General features: G+C 35.5%; 1 protein-coding gene across 9 annotated transcripts in view; it reads left to right on the top strand.

The window, feature by feature from the left end:
- LOC144439294 (cadherin EGF LAG seven-pass G-type receptor 2-like) overlaps nucleotides 1-15062 on the top strand; it is an 87114-nt gene that overhangs the window by 43472 nt on the left and 28580 nt on the right. For all 9 annotated transcript variants that reach the window (XM_078128636.1, XM_078128613.1, XM_078128598.1 and 6 more), the window contains exons 4-7: nucleotides 7830-8055; nucleotides 8252-8459; nucleotides 13504-13619; nucleotides 14586-14875. In XM_078128636.1, coding sequence (XP_077984762.1) covers nucleotides 7830-8055; nucleotides 8252-8459; nucleotides 13504-13619; nucleotides 14586-14875 — 840 coding nt within the window. The remainder of the gene's footprint in view (nucleotides 1-7829; nucleotides 8056-8251; nucleotides 8460-13503; nucleotides 13620-14585; nucleotides 14876-15062) is intronic.

The following is a 15062-nucleotide window of genomic DNA, read 5'->3' as shown; positions in this document are numbered from 1 at the left end:
TTAATATCATCACATTTTCTATTTGGTTTGTAATAAATTTGGCCAGCTATTTTTTAATATTTTTTTTTTGTATTTCGTATTTTTTTGATTATCAATATTTCCAGTAACCATACATTTAGGTATTGAATTAGTCCAGACACTAGTGATGCAATAGTTTTTAGTTGAGACATTGTCTGACAATTTTGAATGGTCTGTGTAATTGCGAAGATCATTGATTATCCACTAATGCATGGTATTGTCTGAAAGTGAGTCTACATTAATTAGCATTAGACTTTTAATTAATGGTTTGATGTCTGCGACGAAGGCAAAGGAGAATCAGGAAAATTTAGATTTGCATTAAAACCATATGAAATATAAAGATTTTGATTTCACGACAACTTGGGTACAGTAAAATGAAAATAATGTCCAATACAAGAATGAATGTTCATTGGCTCTGGGTTCGTAGTATCAAATGCTCATTGTGGTACGATGCTGATGAGATGTCAACAAAAATTTGGGATTTGCTTTCCGATAAGAAAAGGAATTTTCATGGCGTCTAGGTTCGTAGTATCAGATGCCCATTGTGGTACGATACTGATGAGATGTCAGCAAAGATTTTTGATGCACTTCCAAGAAATTTGTTGACTCTCTGAGTAGAAATGTTCAATATTGTATATGCCTACTTGCCTCTGATTGTGTAGGTGGTGGAGGGGGTGGGAAGTTGTCATCACAACAGACAGTCATGATAACAGTGGTGATGTCATTTCAGAGGTGTATCGACTAGATTTGAATGATTTTGTGTGTTATTTGTACTCAAGCTGAAGAGTTACCTAATGTTATTTTACCTACTGGAACATGTTTAATCATCTCTAATAATCTTGAGATCTGTGACATAGCATGTAGACAGCCTGAATAAGTTATTCTTTTGGCCAAAATGGTTTCATTCTTTACCCAAAGATCGCCATTGGGATCAAGATCGTTGAAAAATTGCACATAAACCTGTCAACAGTGTATGGAGAGTTTATGCTCATTTGAAGATACAAATCAATATAGAACACAATAGTAGATGAGATTGATAAAAAGTAGTGTAATTAGTAAATAAAATTTAGTGTCTCAAGTTTGCCTATATACATGTAAAGTAGGCTGATTTCCACCAAATGTTGTAGCGTCTGCAAAATATATGGTATAAGATATTGAAGACTCTGAACTTACCACAAATCAAGATTCTAGAAAACATTGCAGAGAAAATGGTACTGTCATGTCAAACGATATAAAACACAGTGTGGAGTAGTTATAATATCGGGATCTTGTTTCTATGCAACCAAATCAAGAACCTTACAAGTAGCAATTCCAGATTTAATTGAGAAATTCCATATTGTGCATACATCAAATGAAGTTAGCCTATGTAAATAATACTGTATCATTCAATTAAAACGACTAAAAAGGTTTAGGATTAGCCACCTCTGAATAGGTATTAGGCAGGATTTTTCCAGCGAAAATGTGTTTTATGAAGTCCAAATTACCATGACAACAAACATGGAATTTCACTTTAGAGATCTCTTTGACAAACATTGCCCCTGTCAGACGATTGACCCTTGAATGAGATTTTAATAGAATAACATGTGGACACTTAGAGGTATAGAAAATGTATCAAGGTTGACAGTTACTCACGTTACCTACAAATGGGCCCCCAGTACTGTACTCAGCATTTGGTTTTGCCTGGCAGCTGTATGCCTTGAGAAACCTGTATCATTAAAAGTGTCATTGTTAGCATATTTGTCAAGCTCAACATTGTACACAATCTCACATCCTTGTCCGTACTTGGTTGATTTGCAGTACTAGCAGTGTACACTCCTAGGGGCTACTAGGTCTAATTGAACCAAGAGATCAATTCAATGGAATGGCTGCTTCTCGTTATATTAGCACCAGTATATCATGCACACAACATACTCATTGGTGTCAGTGAATAGCGCCCTCAACGTTGGAATTAATGAGAAATGAAAACAGAGACATTTAGTAATGAGGCAGTCTCAGACTGATTTGTAAGATAAGCAGAATAAATATTTGTACATGGACAAATTATTTGCATATCATATTATTAGCTAGATAAATTCAATTACCAGGGTACCTTGTGAAAGTCAAGTACAAGTTATGACAAATATTTCAGCTATGTGCAACGTATAACTGACCTAATGGATTTAGACAAACACACTGGAGTAAATATATAATTGCCAACATTTTACCATGATAAAGGTCATTATGATTAATTTCAGTGTTTTTTGCTCTGGAATTGAAAATATTGGATGTCTATTGCATGTTAAATCTTTCTATAACAGAATGAGATTCTGCAATATTGAAGTGTGCATAGTGTAGCATGGAATCTAGTCATGTGGGTATTTTGCTCTCAGTTTTCCTCTAGATGTAGGGGGAGGGGAGGGGAGGGGGAAAATGCAAGCAGAATCCCACATGACTGGTTTCTAGGCTAGCATAGTTGTAGGCATAAATCTAAGCAGGTCCACTTTAGTGTAGTAGAAGGAAAGCATTGAAGTTGATACACTTGGATTCTAGGCTAGCATAGTTATGGTATTAGACAAACATCTCAGCTATTCTTAAACATGTTGACAATGTAGAGATAATTGTATGTGACGCAGTGTCAGTTGTTCAGAGAAATAAATGAAATCAAATACTTCCTTAAATTTTGTATAAACTTTAGAATGATTTCTCCCACCTAGGATGGAATTTCCAAAAAAAATAACTAAAACATGAATTTATATGCTATATAGCATGTGTTGTACAGCTGCATATACTTTCCCCATTTATCTTTTGTACTTGAGAGAGTGAAATATCAAGACAAGGCTCTATGGCAAGAAATTAGAAGAGAAAAAAGTCACTTTATTGCACCTTAGATTAAGAAAATAAAACCAATTAAAAGTAGCTGAGTAAAAATGTCGTCTTTTTTATTGTCTGAATTTCATATTTCTTCTGAGTCACCACCCGGTGGCATATGATTTCTGCCACTGTAATTTAACACTAATGGGTTGGTGAGATGACTGTGTCCAACTGTCAGTAGGTGACCCAGAATGACTCTGTTCCCATAGCACCACCTATCTGTATATGTGTGCCTGCAGTTCTACCCTATCAGGCTGGGTAATTAGCTAGCTGGCAAGCAACTTGGATTCAATTACCAAGGTCACTAGAAGGTCAGATTAAATTGACAAACACAGGGTGTATAAAATTAGAGAAAGGGTAGTAAAAAATGTGGCAGTTTCTTTGTTTTTTTATCATGAGTAGAGTCCCATAATGATACTGGTGAGAGGGTGTGACTGCAAGTTGATTTTAAGAAGGAATACCATAAAAAAGATTCTGTGATGCAGTATTATAAGTATGATGTGTGAAGTTCATTATCACCACACTATACAGTGTCTGTAGGGGTCCTATTAGAACCATATGTGTAGTCACCAAAACACTTTTAACATAGTATCACTATCAGCCAAGGACAGGTTTCCTTCATAGGCAAGTTTTCCATGTAATCAAATATTTGATATATAAGACCATGTGTTTGTCTTCGTTTTAAATTCCTTCAGTTCTCCATGAGTGCTTTTTGAGAGTGTATTTGTTGACAGTGTGGGTGTTGTCATAGAGATTTATTACTACATCATGTATGAAGTTGAATACAAAGTGCCTGGAATGAGGAAATAACAGTCATGTGAAGCAAAGGTGAAAACAAATCATAGTATATTTTTCATTACTAGTATACAAAAAGTTGAGTTGGGTCTTGAAAGTTAACCCACATGTACTACTGCTCAACATTGGCTGTAAATCTAGATTAATAGTCTGCAAGATACAGTGTGTCTTGTCACCACCACCCAAAGAGAAGGCTATGAAAGGGGAATGACACCATATCCAATACATTGCTGATCTGTGCCCATGATAGCTCTCACCTACATAACTGATCTGTGCCCATGATAGCTCTCACCTACATCACCGATCTGTGCCTATGATGGCCCTCGCCTACATCACTAATCTGTGCCTATGATGGCCCTCGCCTACATCACTGATCTGTACCTATGATGGCCCTCGCCTACATCACTGATCTGTGCCTATGATGGCCCTCGCCTTCACACCTCTTGTTACAGAATCCTATTTCAAGTGGATTATGTGATTTGAAAATATTCCCAAAAGCTGATTGGTTGCAGTGGGGAGTGATTATCTACATCAGACTGTTTGATTATTCAAATGAAGTCATTATGTAAATGAACATGTATAACTTGGACCCCCATACAAGTACTTATTAGCCCCCGTCGGACGAAGTCCGAGGCGGGGGCTTTATAAATTGGGTTCTGTCCGTGCGTGCGTCCGTGCGTGCATGCATGCGTGTGTCCGTCCTCAGCCATATCTCGGACAATCATGGACCGATTCCTTCCAAAATTGGTACATTCATAATTAGATATGAGTTACATATGCACGCTGATTTTCTTTTGGATGCGATGTGGTTTAGCTGATTTACAAACATTTAAAATATTTCACATGTCTGTAACAATAATTTGTAGAGTAAATTGTACATGTGTATGAACATGGGTTCAGAATTGCAATCATCGAATTCAAATTTAGATTATCGAATTCAAATTCAGATTAGATTCGGATGTTTGTAAGAGTGACTTTTGTTTTTTATATTTGCATCGATAAAAGGTAAGGAGAATTATTATTCTTTATTGTCAATGTGCTTTGGATAATTATTAATCTTTATTGTCAATGCGCTTTGTACCTGTATGAAAACTAGTACACACTTCATTACATACAATGCATTTCATGCTGTGCCAATCATAATTGTACATTTGTGGTAAATGGTATGTGTGTAAATAAAGCTTTTGAATGAAAGTTGTAAGCGCAAGTGTGCATATTTGTTTATCAAAATCATCAAATATGGCCGGAAAACGGTTTATTGTACTTTTTGAGAATTATTTGGTCCCTATCCAATTCGTCTAATATATGAATATGTCTAATAGTGTGAATCCAAATCTGAGAATATTGTGCAAGATCGCCAACGTTATCCAAAAAGAGGCTGATGACGTATGTGCTTTAGATTTCATTCATGAATTGTAGTGCTCGCACAAAATTTCTTCCATTCTCCACGATACAGTAGATTCCGTTGTAAGTTTAACCCTACATTATCAGTGTTCTCGACGAGGGGTTTTTGAGGGGCGCACCGCCCCTCTGTTTTCATGGACCGCCCCTCTGTTTGCGTTCAGCGCCCCTTTGTTTTGGTGTGAACGTCTTCAAGAGATTCTATTCAATGCCGTTAAAAGGAAGTGAACAGCGACACTGCGTCTATCATCATTTATGAACTTATTTATCGCCTTGATTATAACAATGGTAGCCGAAACAAAAACAGTAAATGTAGTACCGTCGTAAAGTAGAAGACGGTATGTTGGTAGTTTCTATGGCCGGGTATATCAAGCCGGTAATTTCCAAGCCTTCCCGTATACGTAACGGTAATACAGTACGCATACGATGTACGATGTCACGGCAATTTTCGCATTGTATCGATAAATACGAACAAAATCCTAAAATTTATACATGTTCTTTAGAAATAACTACTCCGGTACGGTTCCATGGTAAAATTTATGTCCTAAATGATCACGTTTGGATGTGAATCGCGATCGTAGTACCACGAGGTAGCTCCAATGTGGCAGCCATGTTTGTTACTGCACATTTGCACTGAACGTATTCGGTTATTCTTAGCCCAAATTCGTCACATTAAAAATGTACGTATTTCCGGCAAATTTGGATGAAAAATTATTTTCCATTCATGAAAATTAAAAGGATATCAAATTTTAGAGAAATAAAGGGAAATGAATTGTTTTCAATTAATTTTTATGAATGACATGCACCAGATTCAGTAATCAAAAATTGGAGTGAACCTTGATGTATACTACCAATAATTGCAAATTTACCAGGGCAAGTCTGTTTTGGTGTTGGAGGACCTGGGTTTGTTTCTATATCACCTCCAAGCAGGAGCAACATCCTGGTGTAATAATTATAATACAAGTAAAGGTGAAGAATACAAGCGCAGCAGAAGGACAATATCTTTGTTAATTTTACATTGATCATGTAGTGCACAGAATAAAAACTCCCTACAGACTGCCTGTATTGTTGGACACACATTCCCATGATTGTTTTATTGCTAATACCTAGTCAGTAATTTGAAATATAAACTAAGACAATTGAACTTTCTATTTCTAGTTCTTTCAAGTGTTTGTATCCTTGGTACAACTTATATTGTAGTGAGTTCTAGGACAAGTTTCTAATAATGTATGTACTGTCCTATCACCTGTCTTTTATTTTATGTATGTACTGTCCTATCACATGTGTTTTATTAGATTTTGGTTGTTGTCTTTGCTTTTGTTCTCTTTGTGTTCTCTAGTTCTCTAGTGGTCTATGTTCAGACCAGCAGTTAATTTGGGACGGTGCCCAAATCCTACTTTAACCTCCTCAACTGAAGAGTGTTCTCGGGTTCTGAGAACTATGTTATTGTATTTATGTCTGTTGTGCAAGGTGTGTGCCTTTGTTGTGTCTGTATGCTTGTAAACCAGTACAGGATCCAACAATTTACTCCTACCACTGATATTGAATTTCATAAAATGGAGAGTGTATTTGAGAGTGCTCTAGAAATTTCATCCCAGTGTATTCTTATAGTGAAAGACTATGGTATGGCATTATTTACTCAAGATGACCAGTTCCACTTGTTCAATCCTCATAGCAGAAATGATCAAGGTTATTCAATGCCTGATGGACATGCAGTTCTTATCATTTTCAAGACAATACATGATCTCTGTACCCATTTAAGACAACTAACATCAACATTGACTGAGGATTCTCTTGCAAGTGTGGCTTTTGAAATTACTCCTACACTAGTCTATACAACAAATAGTCCAAGTGATTCCTTTAACCTTACAGCACATTATGGGATATGTTCATCTGCCATCATAACATGTACAACTGAAGAAAAGTATATACATAAGACGAAACAAACACTTAAAGTTGATAATAAAAAAAAATTCTCAAAAACAGAAAGATCATGTGCGCGTAAAATTAATGTCGCGAACCCTGATTTAAAGGAAGTACAAATGTATTCAACAGAACAAGACACATTAACACACTATACTAGTGAAACAGCTTCATGTAGCGTCAAAAGCATGCCACAGGTGTGTAAAACAGACCAATTACAAAGAACTGTTTCACAACCTTTGTCATGTGTACTTAAAATTAATGTCACAAAACCTCATTTAAAAAAGGTACAGATATATTCAACAAAACAACAAACATTAACCCACAAAAACACTTGTGAGATAGCTACATATAGAGTCCATAGCATGACACAGGTGTGTAAATCAGACAAATTACAAAGAACTGTTTCACAAACAAGTTATCAGCACAGTGATAATTATTGTAAAATCATTAGTGATTCTGCACCAGTTACACATTATTATCATCCAATTGACAAATCATGGCAATTTGCAAAAGCAATACTGTTTTCTTTGTCCCCACCAAAACACACTTTATTTTTTGGGGGGCTAGGACTTTAAGTCTCAAACATCCACTGCGGGGGCTGTGTCATCTTCGATGGCTTGTTGCATGAAATATACTTTAATTGGCATGTTATGCAAATAATATGTAAATCATAGCATGCAGATATTTTGATAAAGACTTTTGAGGTGCAGCTTATAACAAACTGAGTATAGGCAAAAGGTATCATAGCTGTGATGTAGGCAGTCTAAACATATCATGTAGATGAAACTGATGGTGTCATATTTGTGAAATATTTATATTATTTTGTGTCTCTTTTGTAGGTGTAAATTGTGAAGATAATTACCTGGAAGGCCGATGTGTTGCAGGGTCTTGTCACAATGATGGAACTTGTTTTGAATATGCCAAGCGACCAGGATTCCAATGTGTCTGTAATGGCAATGACTATGATGGGAGGTTTTGTGAGATGACGACACGGCATTTCCCGCCCGGTTCCTTTATAACGTTTTCATCCATACTAAACAGACTAAGGTTATCAATCACTCTAAGGTAAAACTCAAAACTGTCCCAGGTTCTTGTAGAGTAATGTCTTATCACTGAAGCTAGCTGCAAGTATTACACAGTATTAGTCTTTGATTCTGAACAAACCTTTTCAATAACTGTGAGACAACTGTTTTTTACCTCTGAATTTTTATGTCAATCCAAACTTGGCTTCTAACTAATTTTTTTGTTCTTTCTCTTGCAGTTTTGTTACCATCAGTAGAAATGCATTACTGTTTTACAATGGTCGATATAATGAGAAACACGACTTCATAGGGCTGGAGATCATTGACAGCAAGCTACAGTTCTCCTTTTCTACTGGTGGTGGTACTACAGCTAGAGTAATGGCATCTATTCCTGGTGGTGTTAGTGATGGTTTATGGCATGATGTTACCATAGACTACTACGCCAAAGTAAGTGTACAATGTTTATTCACAGCTTTTTGAAAGATAAGATACCTTGTGTCGTTCAACTCGATTCAACCTTCTCTAAAGTGGTGGCTGATAGGTTAGCATGACACATCGTAATCTTACAGACTACACCTGCGTAGGTGTAAAATTAGTTGGAAATTTCTGTCATTTTTGTACTTGATTACTACATTTGTATATGTGAAATCTTCATGGTTACTTCATGGAGGGGGAAGGGGGAGGTGTTTGTCCTTGTAGATTAATTCAGTTTCATTATCTATGCAGCAAGTTAGTTTATGATCTTATGTGAGAGTAGGATTTATGATTCATTTGCACAACTTTGGTTACACTTTCAAACTATTCTTGTGACTCATTTACATAGTTCAGGTACCAAATTTGCATAGTTCTGGTAACTCATTTACATAGTTCTGGTAACTCATTTACATAGTTCTGGTAACTCATTTACATAGTTCTGGTAGTAAATTTACATATAGTTCTGGTACCAAATTTATATATTTCTGGTAACTAATTTATATATTTCTGGTAACTAATTTACTTATTTCTGGTAACTCATTTGCATAGTTCTGAAAACACATTTGCATAGTTCCAGTAGTGAATTTGTATATTTCTCGTAGCAAATTTGCATAGCTCTGGTAGCAAATTTGTACCATTCTGGTAGCACATTTGTGTAGTTTTGGTTAGACATTTTTACAGTTGTGGAAAACACATCTCCATACAGTGTGATGAAAGCTCTATGCAAGATGATACACAGCAACTCATAACCTTGCTTCATTAGTGAGCAGCTGTGGGTGTGTTATTGAATTTAATAAACAGTTGCTATATGAATCTACCCGATAATACTTTCTACAGGTAATGATTACACATTGCAAAAACAATTGAGATGCAAAATTGGACAAGTGATACAAGATCTCACTGATTGCTTCTCAGTGTTAGTCAGCAATTTCATGTCAAAATGGCTACTACAACCAGTTGTCTAATTGGATTGAGAACTAAGCTGTCAGTCAATGCCGTGATTAGAACCGTTCAATCTGTAACCTCCACACTCAAAACATAGCAGTAAGAACCAATTTGCCTGAATAACAGAATGACATAGGCAATTTAGACGTCTACTGTCATATTATGTGCTACCTTTAATGTGACAAATCCGAAGTTAAGAGCATTTTGTCTTCTTTCTTTTATAAATACTGTAACTGAAATAATGATTTAGATGAAAACTGAAAGTGAATGTGTAAATAATGAAACCATTGGATGTAGTTAGATGTCAATTAGGTGGAAAATGTCTGTTAGCCGCTGTGGTGAAGTTAATTGTATGAAGGTTGTGTCTGATAACAAAAAAGTAACAAGTAAAACGAGCTCTGGATGAGTTTTCTGGTTTTGGAGTTGAATGGGGATTCTGTTTTCTTGAGAAGACCTCGGAATTTGTTATAGTAGAAGAGTGTGTCAGAAATAAAATAAAAAAGTAACAACTAAAATGAGCTCTGGATGAGTTTTCTCGTTTTGGAGTTGAATAGGTTTCATGAGAACATTTCAGAATTTGTTAACGTGGAGGTTTGTCTCAGAAAACAAGAAATAACAACTAAAACCATCTTGAGAAGAATTGTCTGGTTTGGGAAGTTTTGGAGTTAAAATAGGGATTCTGTTTTTCACGAGAGCAACTCAGAAAATTTAGGTAACGTACGACAAGTACCAACGGAAAGGTATATCAAGTTGAAGCTTTTATTTTCGCAACTAGCAAGTATTTGTGTGTGCATTTGATGAGAGATATCGCCCTTACTTCCAAAAACATGGAATCCCCAGCTGTAAGAGTCTGTGTACTAATCTAAGCAGGTTGTTTAAAATGATAAAAATTACTGAATGTTTAAAATTAAATGATAAAAATTACTGAATGTTTAAAATAAAATGGTGTTTTTAAGGCTATGAAGTAAAACCATAATCAGTTCAGAATAAACAAATAAGTGTCACTCTATCATGATATAATTGAAACATCTCTAGTAAAAAAAATATGTAAGTGTACAAGGTCTTCGTGGATGCATAGTGAGAATTTACATATCAACATTGACTTGTATTTGATGGTACCGACAGTTGTTGATTGGGCCGTTCCCACAGCACTTCTGATCAAACGTAGTCACAACCTTCTAATATGATCTAATCCAGTCTAATCTCTACGACAGTAACTCGTAGTGCAAGACTGGGTGTGAATTCAAGTATGACAGTGATGGCAAGTCAAGAGATAAAAATGTCCGTGTTCATCATCTTCATCTTGAAGGCCTGAACTACTCCATAACAAAACCTCATCACATTACCTCCATCAGAATGAGTCATAACCATGTCCTTTGTATGCCTGAATGCATTCTGGATGAGGACAATGCAAATACCAGCATAGATTCCTGTAATTTCAGCTTCGGTGGTGATTGATAACAAGCCATGTAGAAGTAACGACAAGAAAGCTTGAATTCCCCCAGTGTCTTGACGATGTCTTAGACATATGTAAACTGTATTATGAAGTCTCAACTAGTCATCATCAAACAAAAGGGTCAATGTAGTTAAGACGAATGTCAACTGGAAAAGAACGTCTTTTGACTAGTAACAATTGAAGATGTCTTGGAACTATTGTGGATGTCTTTTCACTAGTAACAATTGAAGTTGTCTTGGAACTATTGTGAATGTCTTTTGACTAGTAACAATTGAAGATATCTTGGAACTATTGACAAAATCTTTAAACTACCGACAGTAAAAATTTAGAACGTCTTTTAACCAGTAACAACAGAAGATCTCAACATCTTTTAACTACTGATAATAAGAATTTAGAACTTTTTAAACCAGTAACAATTGAGAATGTCTGTTAAATGGTACTAACAATTGAAAAATTCATATATGCAGTAACAAGCAGTAAGGGAAGAGGAAAACTCGTTTTTTTAGACATAGAAACTGGACATGTTTAAAAGTTTGTGAGTGCAAAGTTTTCCACTGTGCATAACTAGAGAAGCTCTTTGAGATAAACTTTAAAGCTTGCAAAGTAGCAACGGTTGGCTAGGTTCGTGTGGCACTTTAAGCTGTACAGATAATCTGTATGAGACTGCGATCATGTTCACAGAGTGAAAAAGACCCTCTTTCTCTGACCTATAGACTCAGTAATTGATTGAAAACTTTATGAATTTAGTGCCTACTTTGCATTATACAGTGCTAGTACTAGTCAATGAACAAAATGGATGTAGACTAAATGTAGTTATTATCAGTTGTGTATTTTCAAATCCAAATTACCAGTTCATTTGAAATGGTTATTTTGATCAGATAGGTGAATAATGATCAAAATTTTGATATTTCTTAAAATGGATGAAAAAAAAGTAGAATAGAAATTTATATTAAATAATTGTAAAAAAAAAAAAAAAAAAAAAAAATTGAAAAAAAAGTCAGTATTGAAATTCAGCTGTTCTTCATCAAATGATGAAAAGTAATAAATAATGTATTCAAGTATATTACCATGACAATAGGAAATGAAATAAAAAAAATCACTTAGTCCACAGAGTGAATGACATGATATTGAACCGTTTTGGAAATACCGATAACTTATATGAATAAATGACACAATAGATATGTATCTGAAAACCTACTTTAGTTATCGACTGAATCAAACAAGGTAAGTGTTAGGAATACTACCACAATAGAAAATGTATATGGAAAGCCACAGAATGAGTCTGAGTATGGATAATATTGAACCAGTTTAAAAGTGATTGTTGGGTATTACTTATGAAGGAAGATGATTTTACTGTGTCAGTGATGCAAGCAATTGTTTAACTCTTGAAGTGATTATTGTGGGCTGAAAAAGCAAATCAAAGATGATTGACAACTCATTGATTTGGGATTTACTGTTGTGCTTATTATCACTTGCCCCAAATATTACCACCAAAAGAAACTGTGTTGTCAGGATATTTGAAGTCAATTTAATACTGCGCAGTATAGAATTCGAAATAGGAAATTGGAGTGAAAAATAAAATGTATTTATGTCAGTCATTTGAATGTTTGTACCGTTTCCTGTCTTACTAAAGTAGTATTGATGTGTAATTGTACAAGGTACATGTATGTGAATGTAGTAGTTGAAATTCAAACCTTGAAATACAAACCTTGACTCTCCTTCATTTACCACTACTACTACATCTGAATAAATGTAGTACAGGAAACCTTCTGCATGACTGAATCTATTACTATGGACTATTTACACAGAGTGAGATGTTGAATCAGTGTGACCTCATTACAGCTAACGCCAAAGTACCTATATCTGTTCAAGGTTGTGCTGATTCTAGTGTGACACTTAACTAGCCAGAATTTACTCTCCATGTTCGTGTTGCTTCATTTTCATTCCTCCATCCATGCATATATTGAAATGGCTCTTGCCTTTCTAACTTGAATTGTTGATCATATAAACATCGTATTGAAACAGCGTTAAAATTCTAAACAGGATGTACCACTCATCAGGTGTTATGTTTTTAACACAATAAAACTCAGCGAAATAATGGTGTATATTGCAAGGATAAAAGTATGGTTGGATGGTTAGGCAATTGGATAAACATCCAAAAAGTGAATGCACATGTGTGGCAAAGCAACAAGATCATGCCCATAGCAACAGTGAAATAGTGATGTATATTGCAAAAATAATAATATGGATGGTTGGGCAAATGGATCAACTGTCCAAATATGGACATAATTGATCCAGCAACATTTAACTTATTTAAAGAGGGTAGTCTTCGTAACCATAGGGCAGCTCTCCTAAGGAAACTAGTGTGTGAAGGGGGTGGGGGGTTATGTTGTAGAATATCACTCTTCTAGCCACATCATTCAAATCTGAATATGCTCAAAGTATGTACAAGTGATACCAGTTACAAAGTATGTCAACCAGGTCAATGATTGAGTTGAAAAATGTTTATTTAACAGTTATTATGATAAAAATGTATGTTTTCAGTTTGTGATTATATATTTGTTGTGAGTAACATTTCAACCAAGTGATGTCTATGGTTCTGTGTTTTCATTGCAGAGTGCGACCCTTACTATTGACGACTGCGATACAGCCATGGCGGTAGAGTTTGGTGATGTTATCGGTAACTACACTTGTGCCGCCAAGACTACGATGACAGAGGACGCAGATTTCAAGTATGTCTACTGTTTACAGATTATTGAAAACTAAACAGAAATGATGTGTTACATCATTTGATATCTGTAGGGGGGGGGGGGGGGGGCTGGAAGATATCGAAAAAAATTGTCACTGGCCAAATGTGGAAAAAAATATTTGCTGACTATATAATTCAAGACAGAAAAAAATGCTTTCAGGGTATGAGCTACAAAAAATTGTGCTATAAGTGGGGTGGGGGGGGGGTGTGCCATACCTCTAGTAGGCAAAAAAAATTGCTTTCTAGTTGCTCTTGAGCAAAAACACGTTTGCTGTTATGGTGGCTAAAAAAAATTCTTGTTGGGTCCAAATCCTCCAGCCCCCAGAAATCCAATGGTTTAGCCCTAACTGAAACATCTGAAAGTGAAAATGGAACATCTAAAATAGCTGTACACCTGACTGTCACTGAGCCAATCCTTGGATTAAATAATTGTTTTGTAATTCTCATTACCTGAAATAGAATTGTGGTCTCTAGAAATTATCATAGAAATGAAAATCATTCAATTTCTTTGTGACACCTTGACTTCTATTCCGCTTGTATACATGTGAGAGTAAGTCGACCTTCTTTTTTTGACCCTCTTGCAGAACGTAAAAGGTTTTTGCAGGTATTGAGAATTAATAAGCTACAAACAGCGATATTCTATATCCTAATACCTCAATCCTATTGTCAGTTGCCTTTCAACTTGATCCAAAATGAGTTGAAGTTCATGTGTTGATATGCTTTCATCTTAACCTGATTGATCCAGTCATGTCATGTGATCATAAAGACATTTTGATGACCTTTCACCTTTGTCAGATTTCTTGATCTAACTAGGCCAATCTTGTCACATGATCACAACATGTTTTGATGACCCTTCACCTTGTATTGGAGAACCTTATATGTAATCTTGTTGGTCAGTGCTGTCACATGATCACAACATATTTTGATGATCTTTCACCTTCCATTTCAGATTCCTTGATCTGACTGGTCCATTTATGTTAGGTGGATTGGCCAGTCTGCCAGAAGACTTCCCTGTCAGCAACAAAGAGTTCCATGGTTGTATTAGAAACGTCTACATAGACTACAAGCTTCTTGATCTCAATAGTTACGTAGCTGACAATGGAACAGAACCACAATGCAGGAACAAGGATGATTATTGTGCAAGTAATCCGTGTAAAAATGGTGGTGAATGTATTAATGGATGGCAAGAATATTCCTGTAAATGTCAACCAAATTATGGAGGACCAAACTGCCAAGAGAGTAAGTTGCCTTTTCAGAAATTATCCTCTCCAGTTAAACTTTTGAAATGTTTTTCTAATGTTTTACAGATTGAATATAATTGTTTTGGTTTGCACAAAAAAAATAGAATAGTCCTGAATAAGGTGTGAACTTTCCTGTAAGACCCTGCTCTTCAATTCAGTCAATCTGGGGTAATTGTAAAAACACA

This window comes from Glandiceps talaboti, chromosome 1, assembly GCF_964340395.1.
Source record: "Glandiceps talaboti chromosome 1, keGlaTala1.1, whole genome shotgun sequence".
NCBI classification, from domain to species: Eukaryota; Metazoa; Hemichordata; class Enteropneusta; family Spengelidae; genus Glandiceps; species Glandiceps talaboti.
This window is presented reverse-complemented; position numbering and strand designations above follow the sequence as displayed.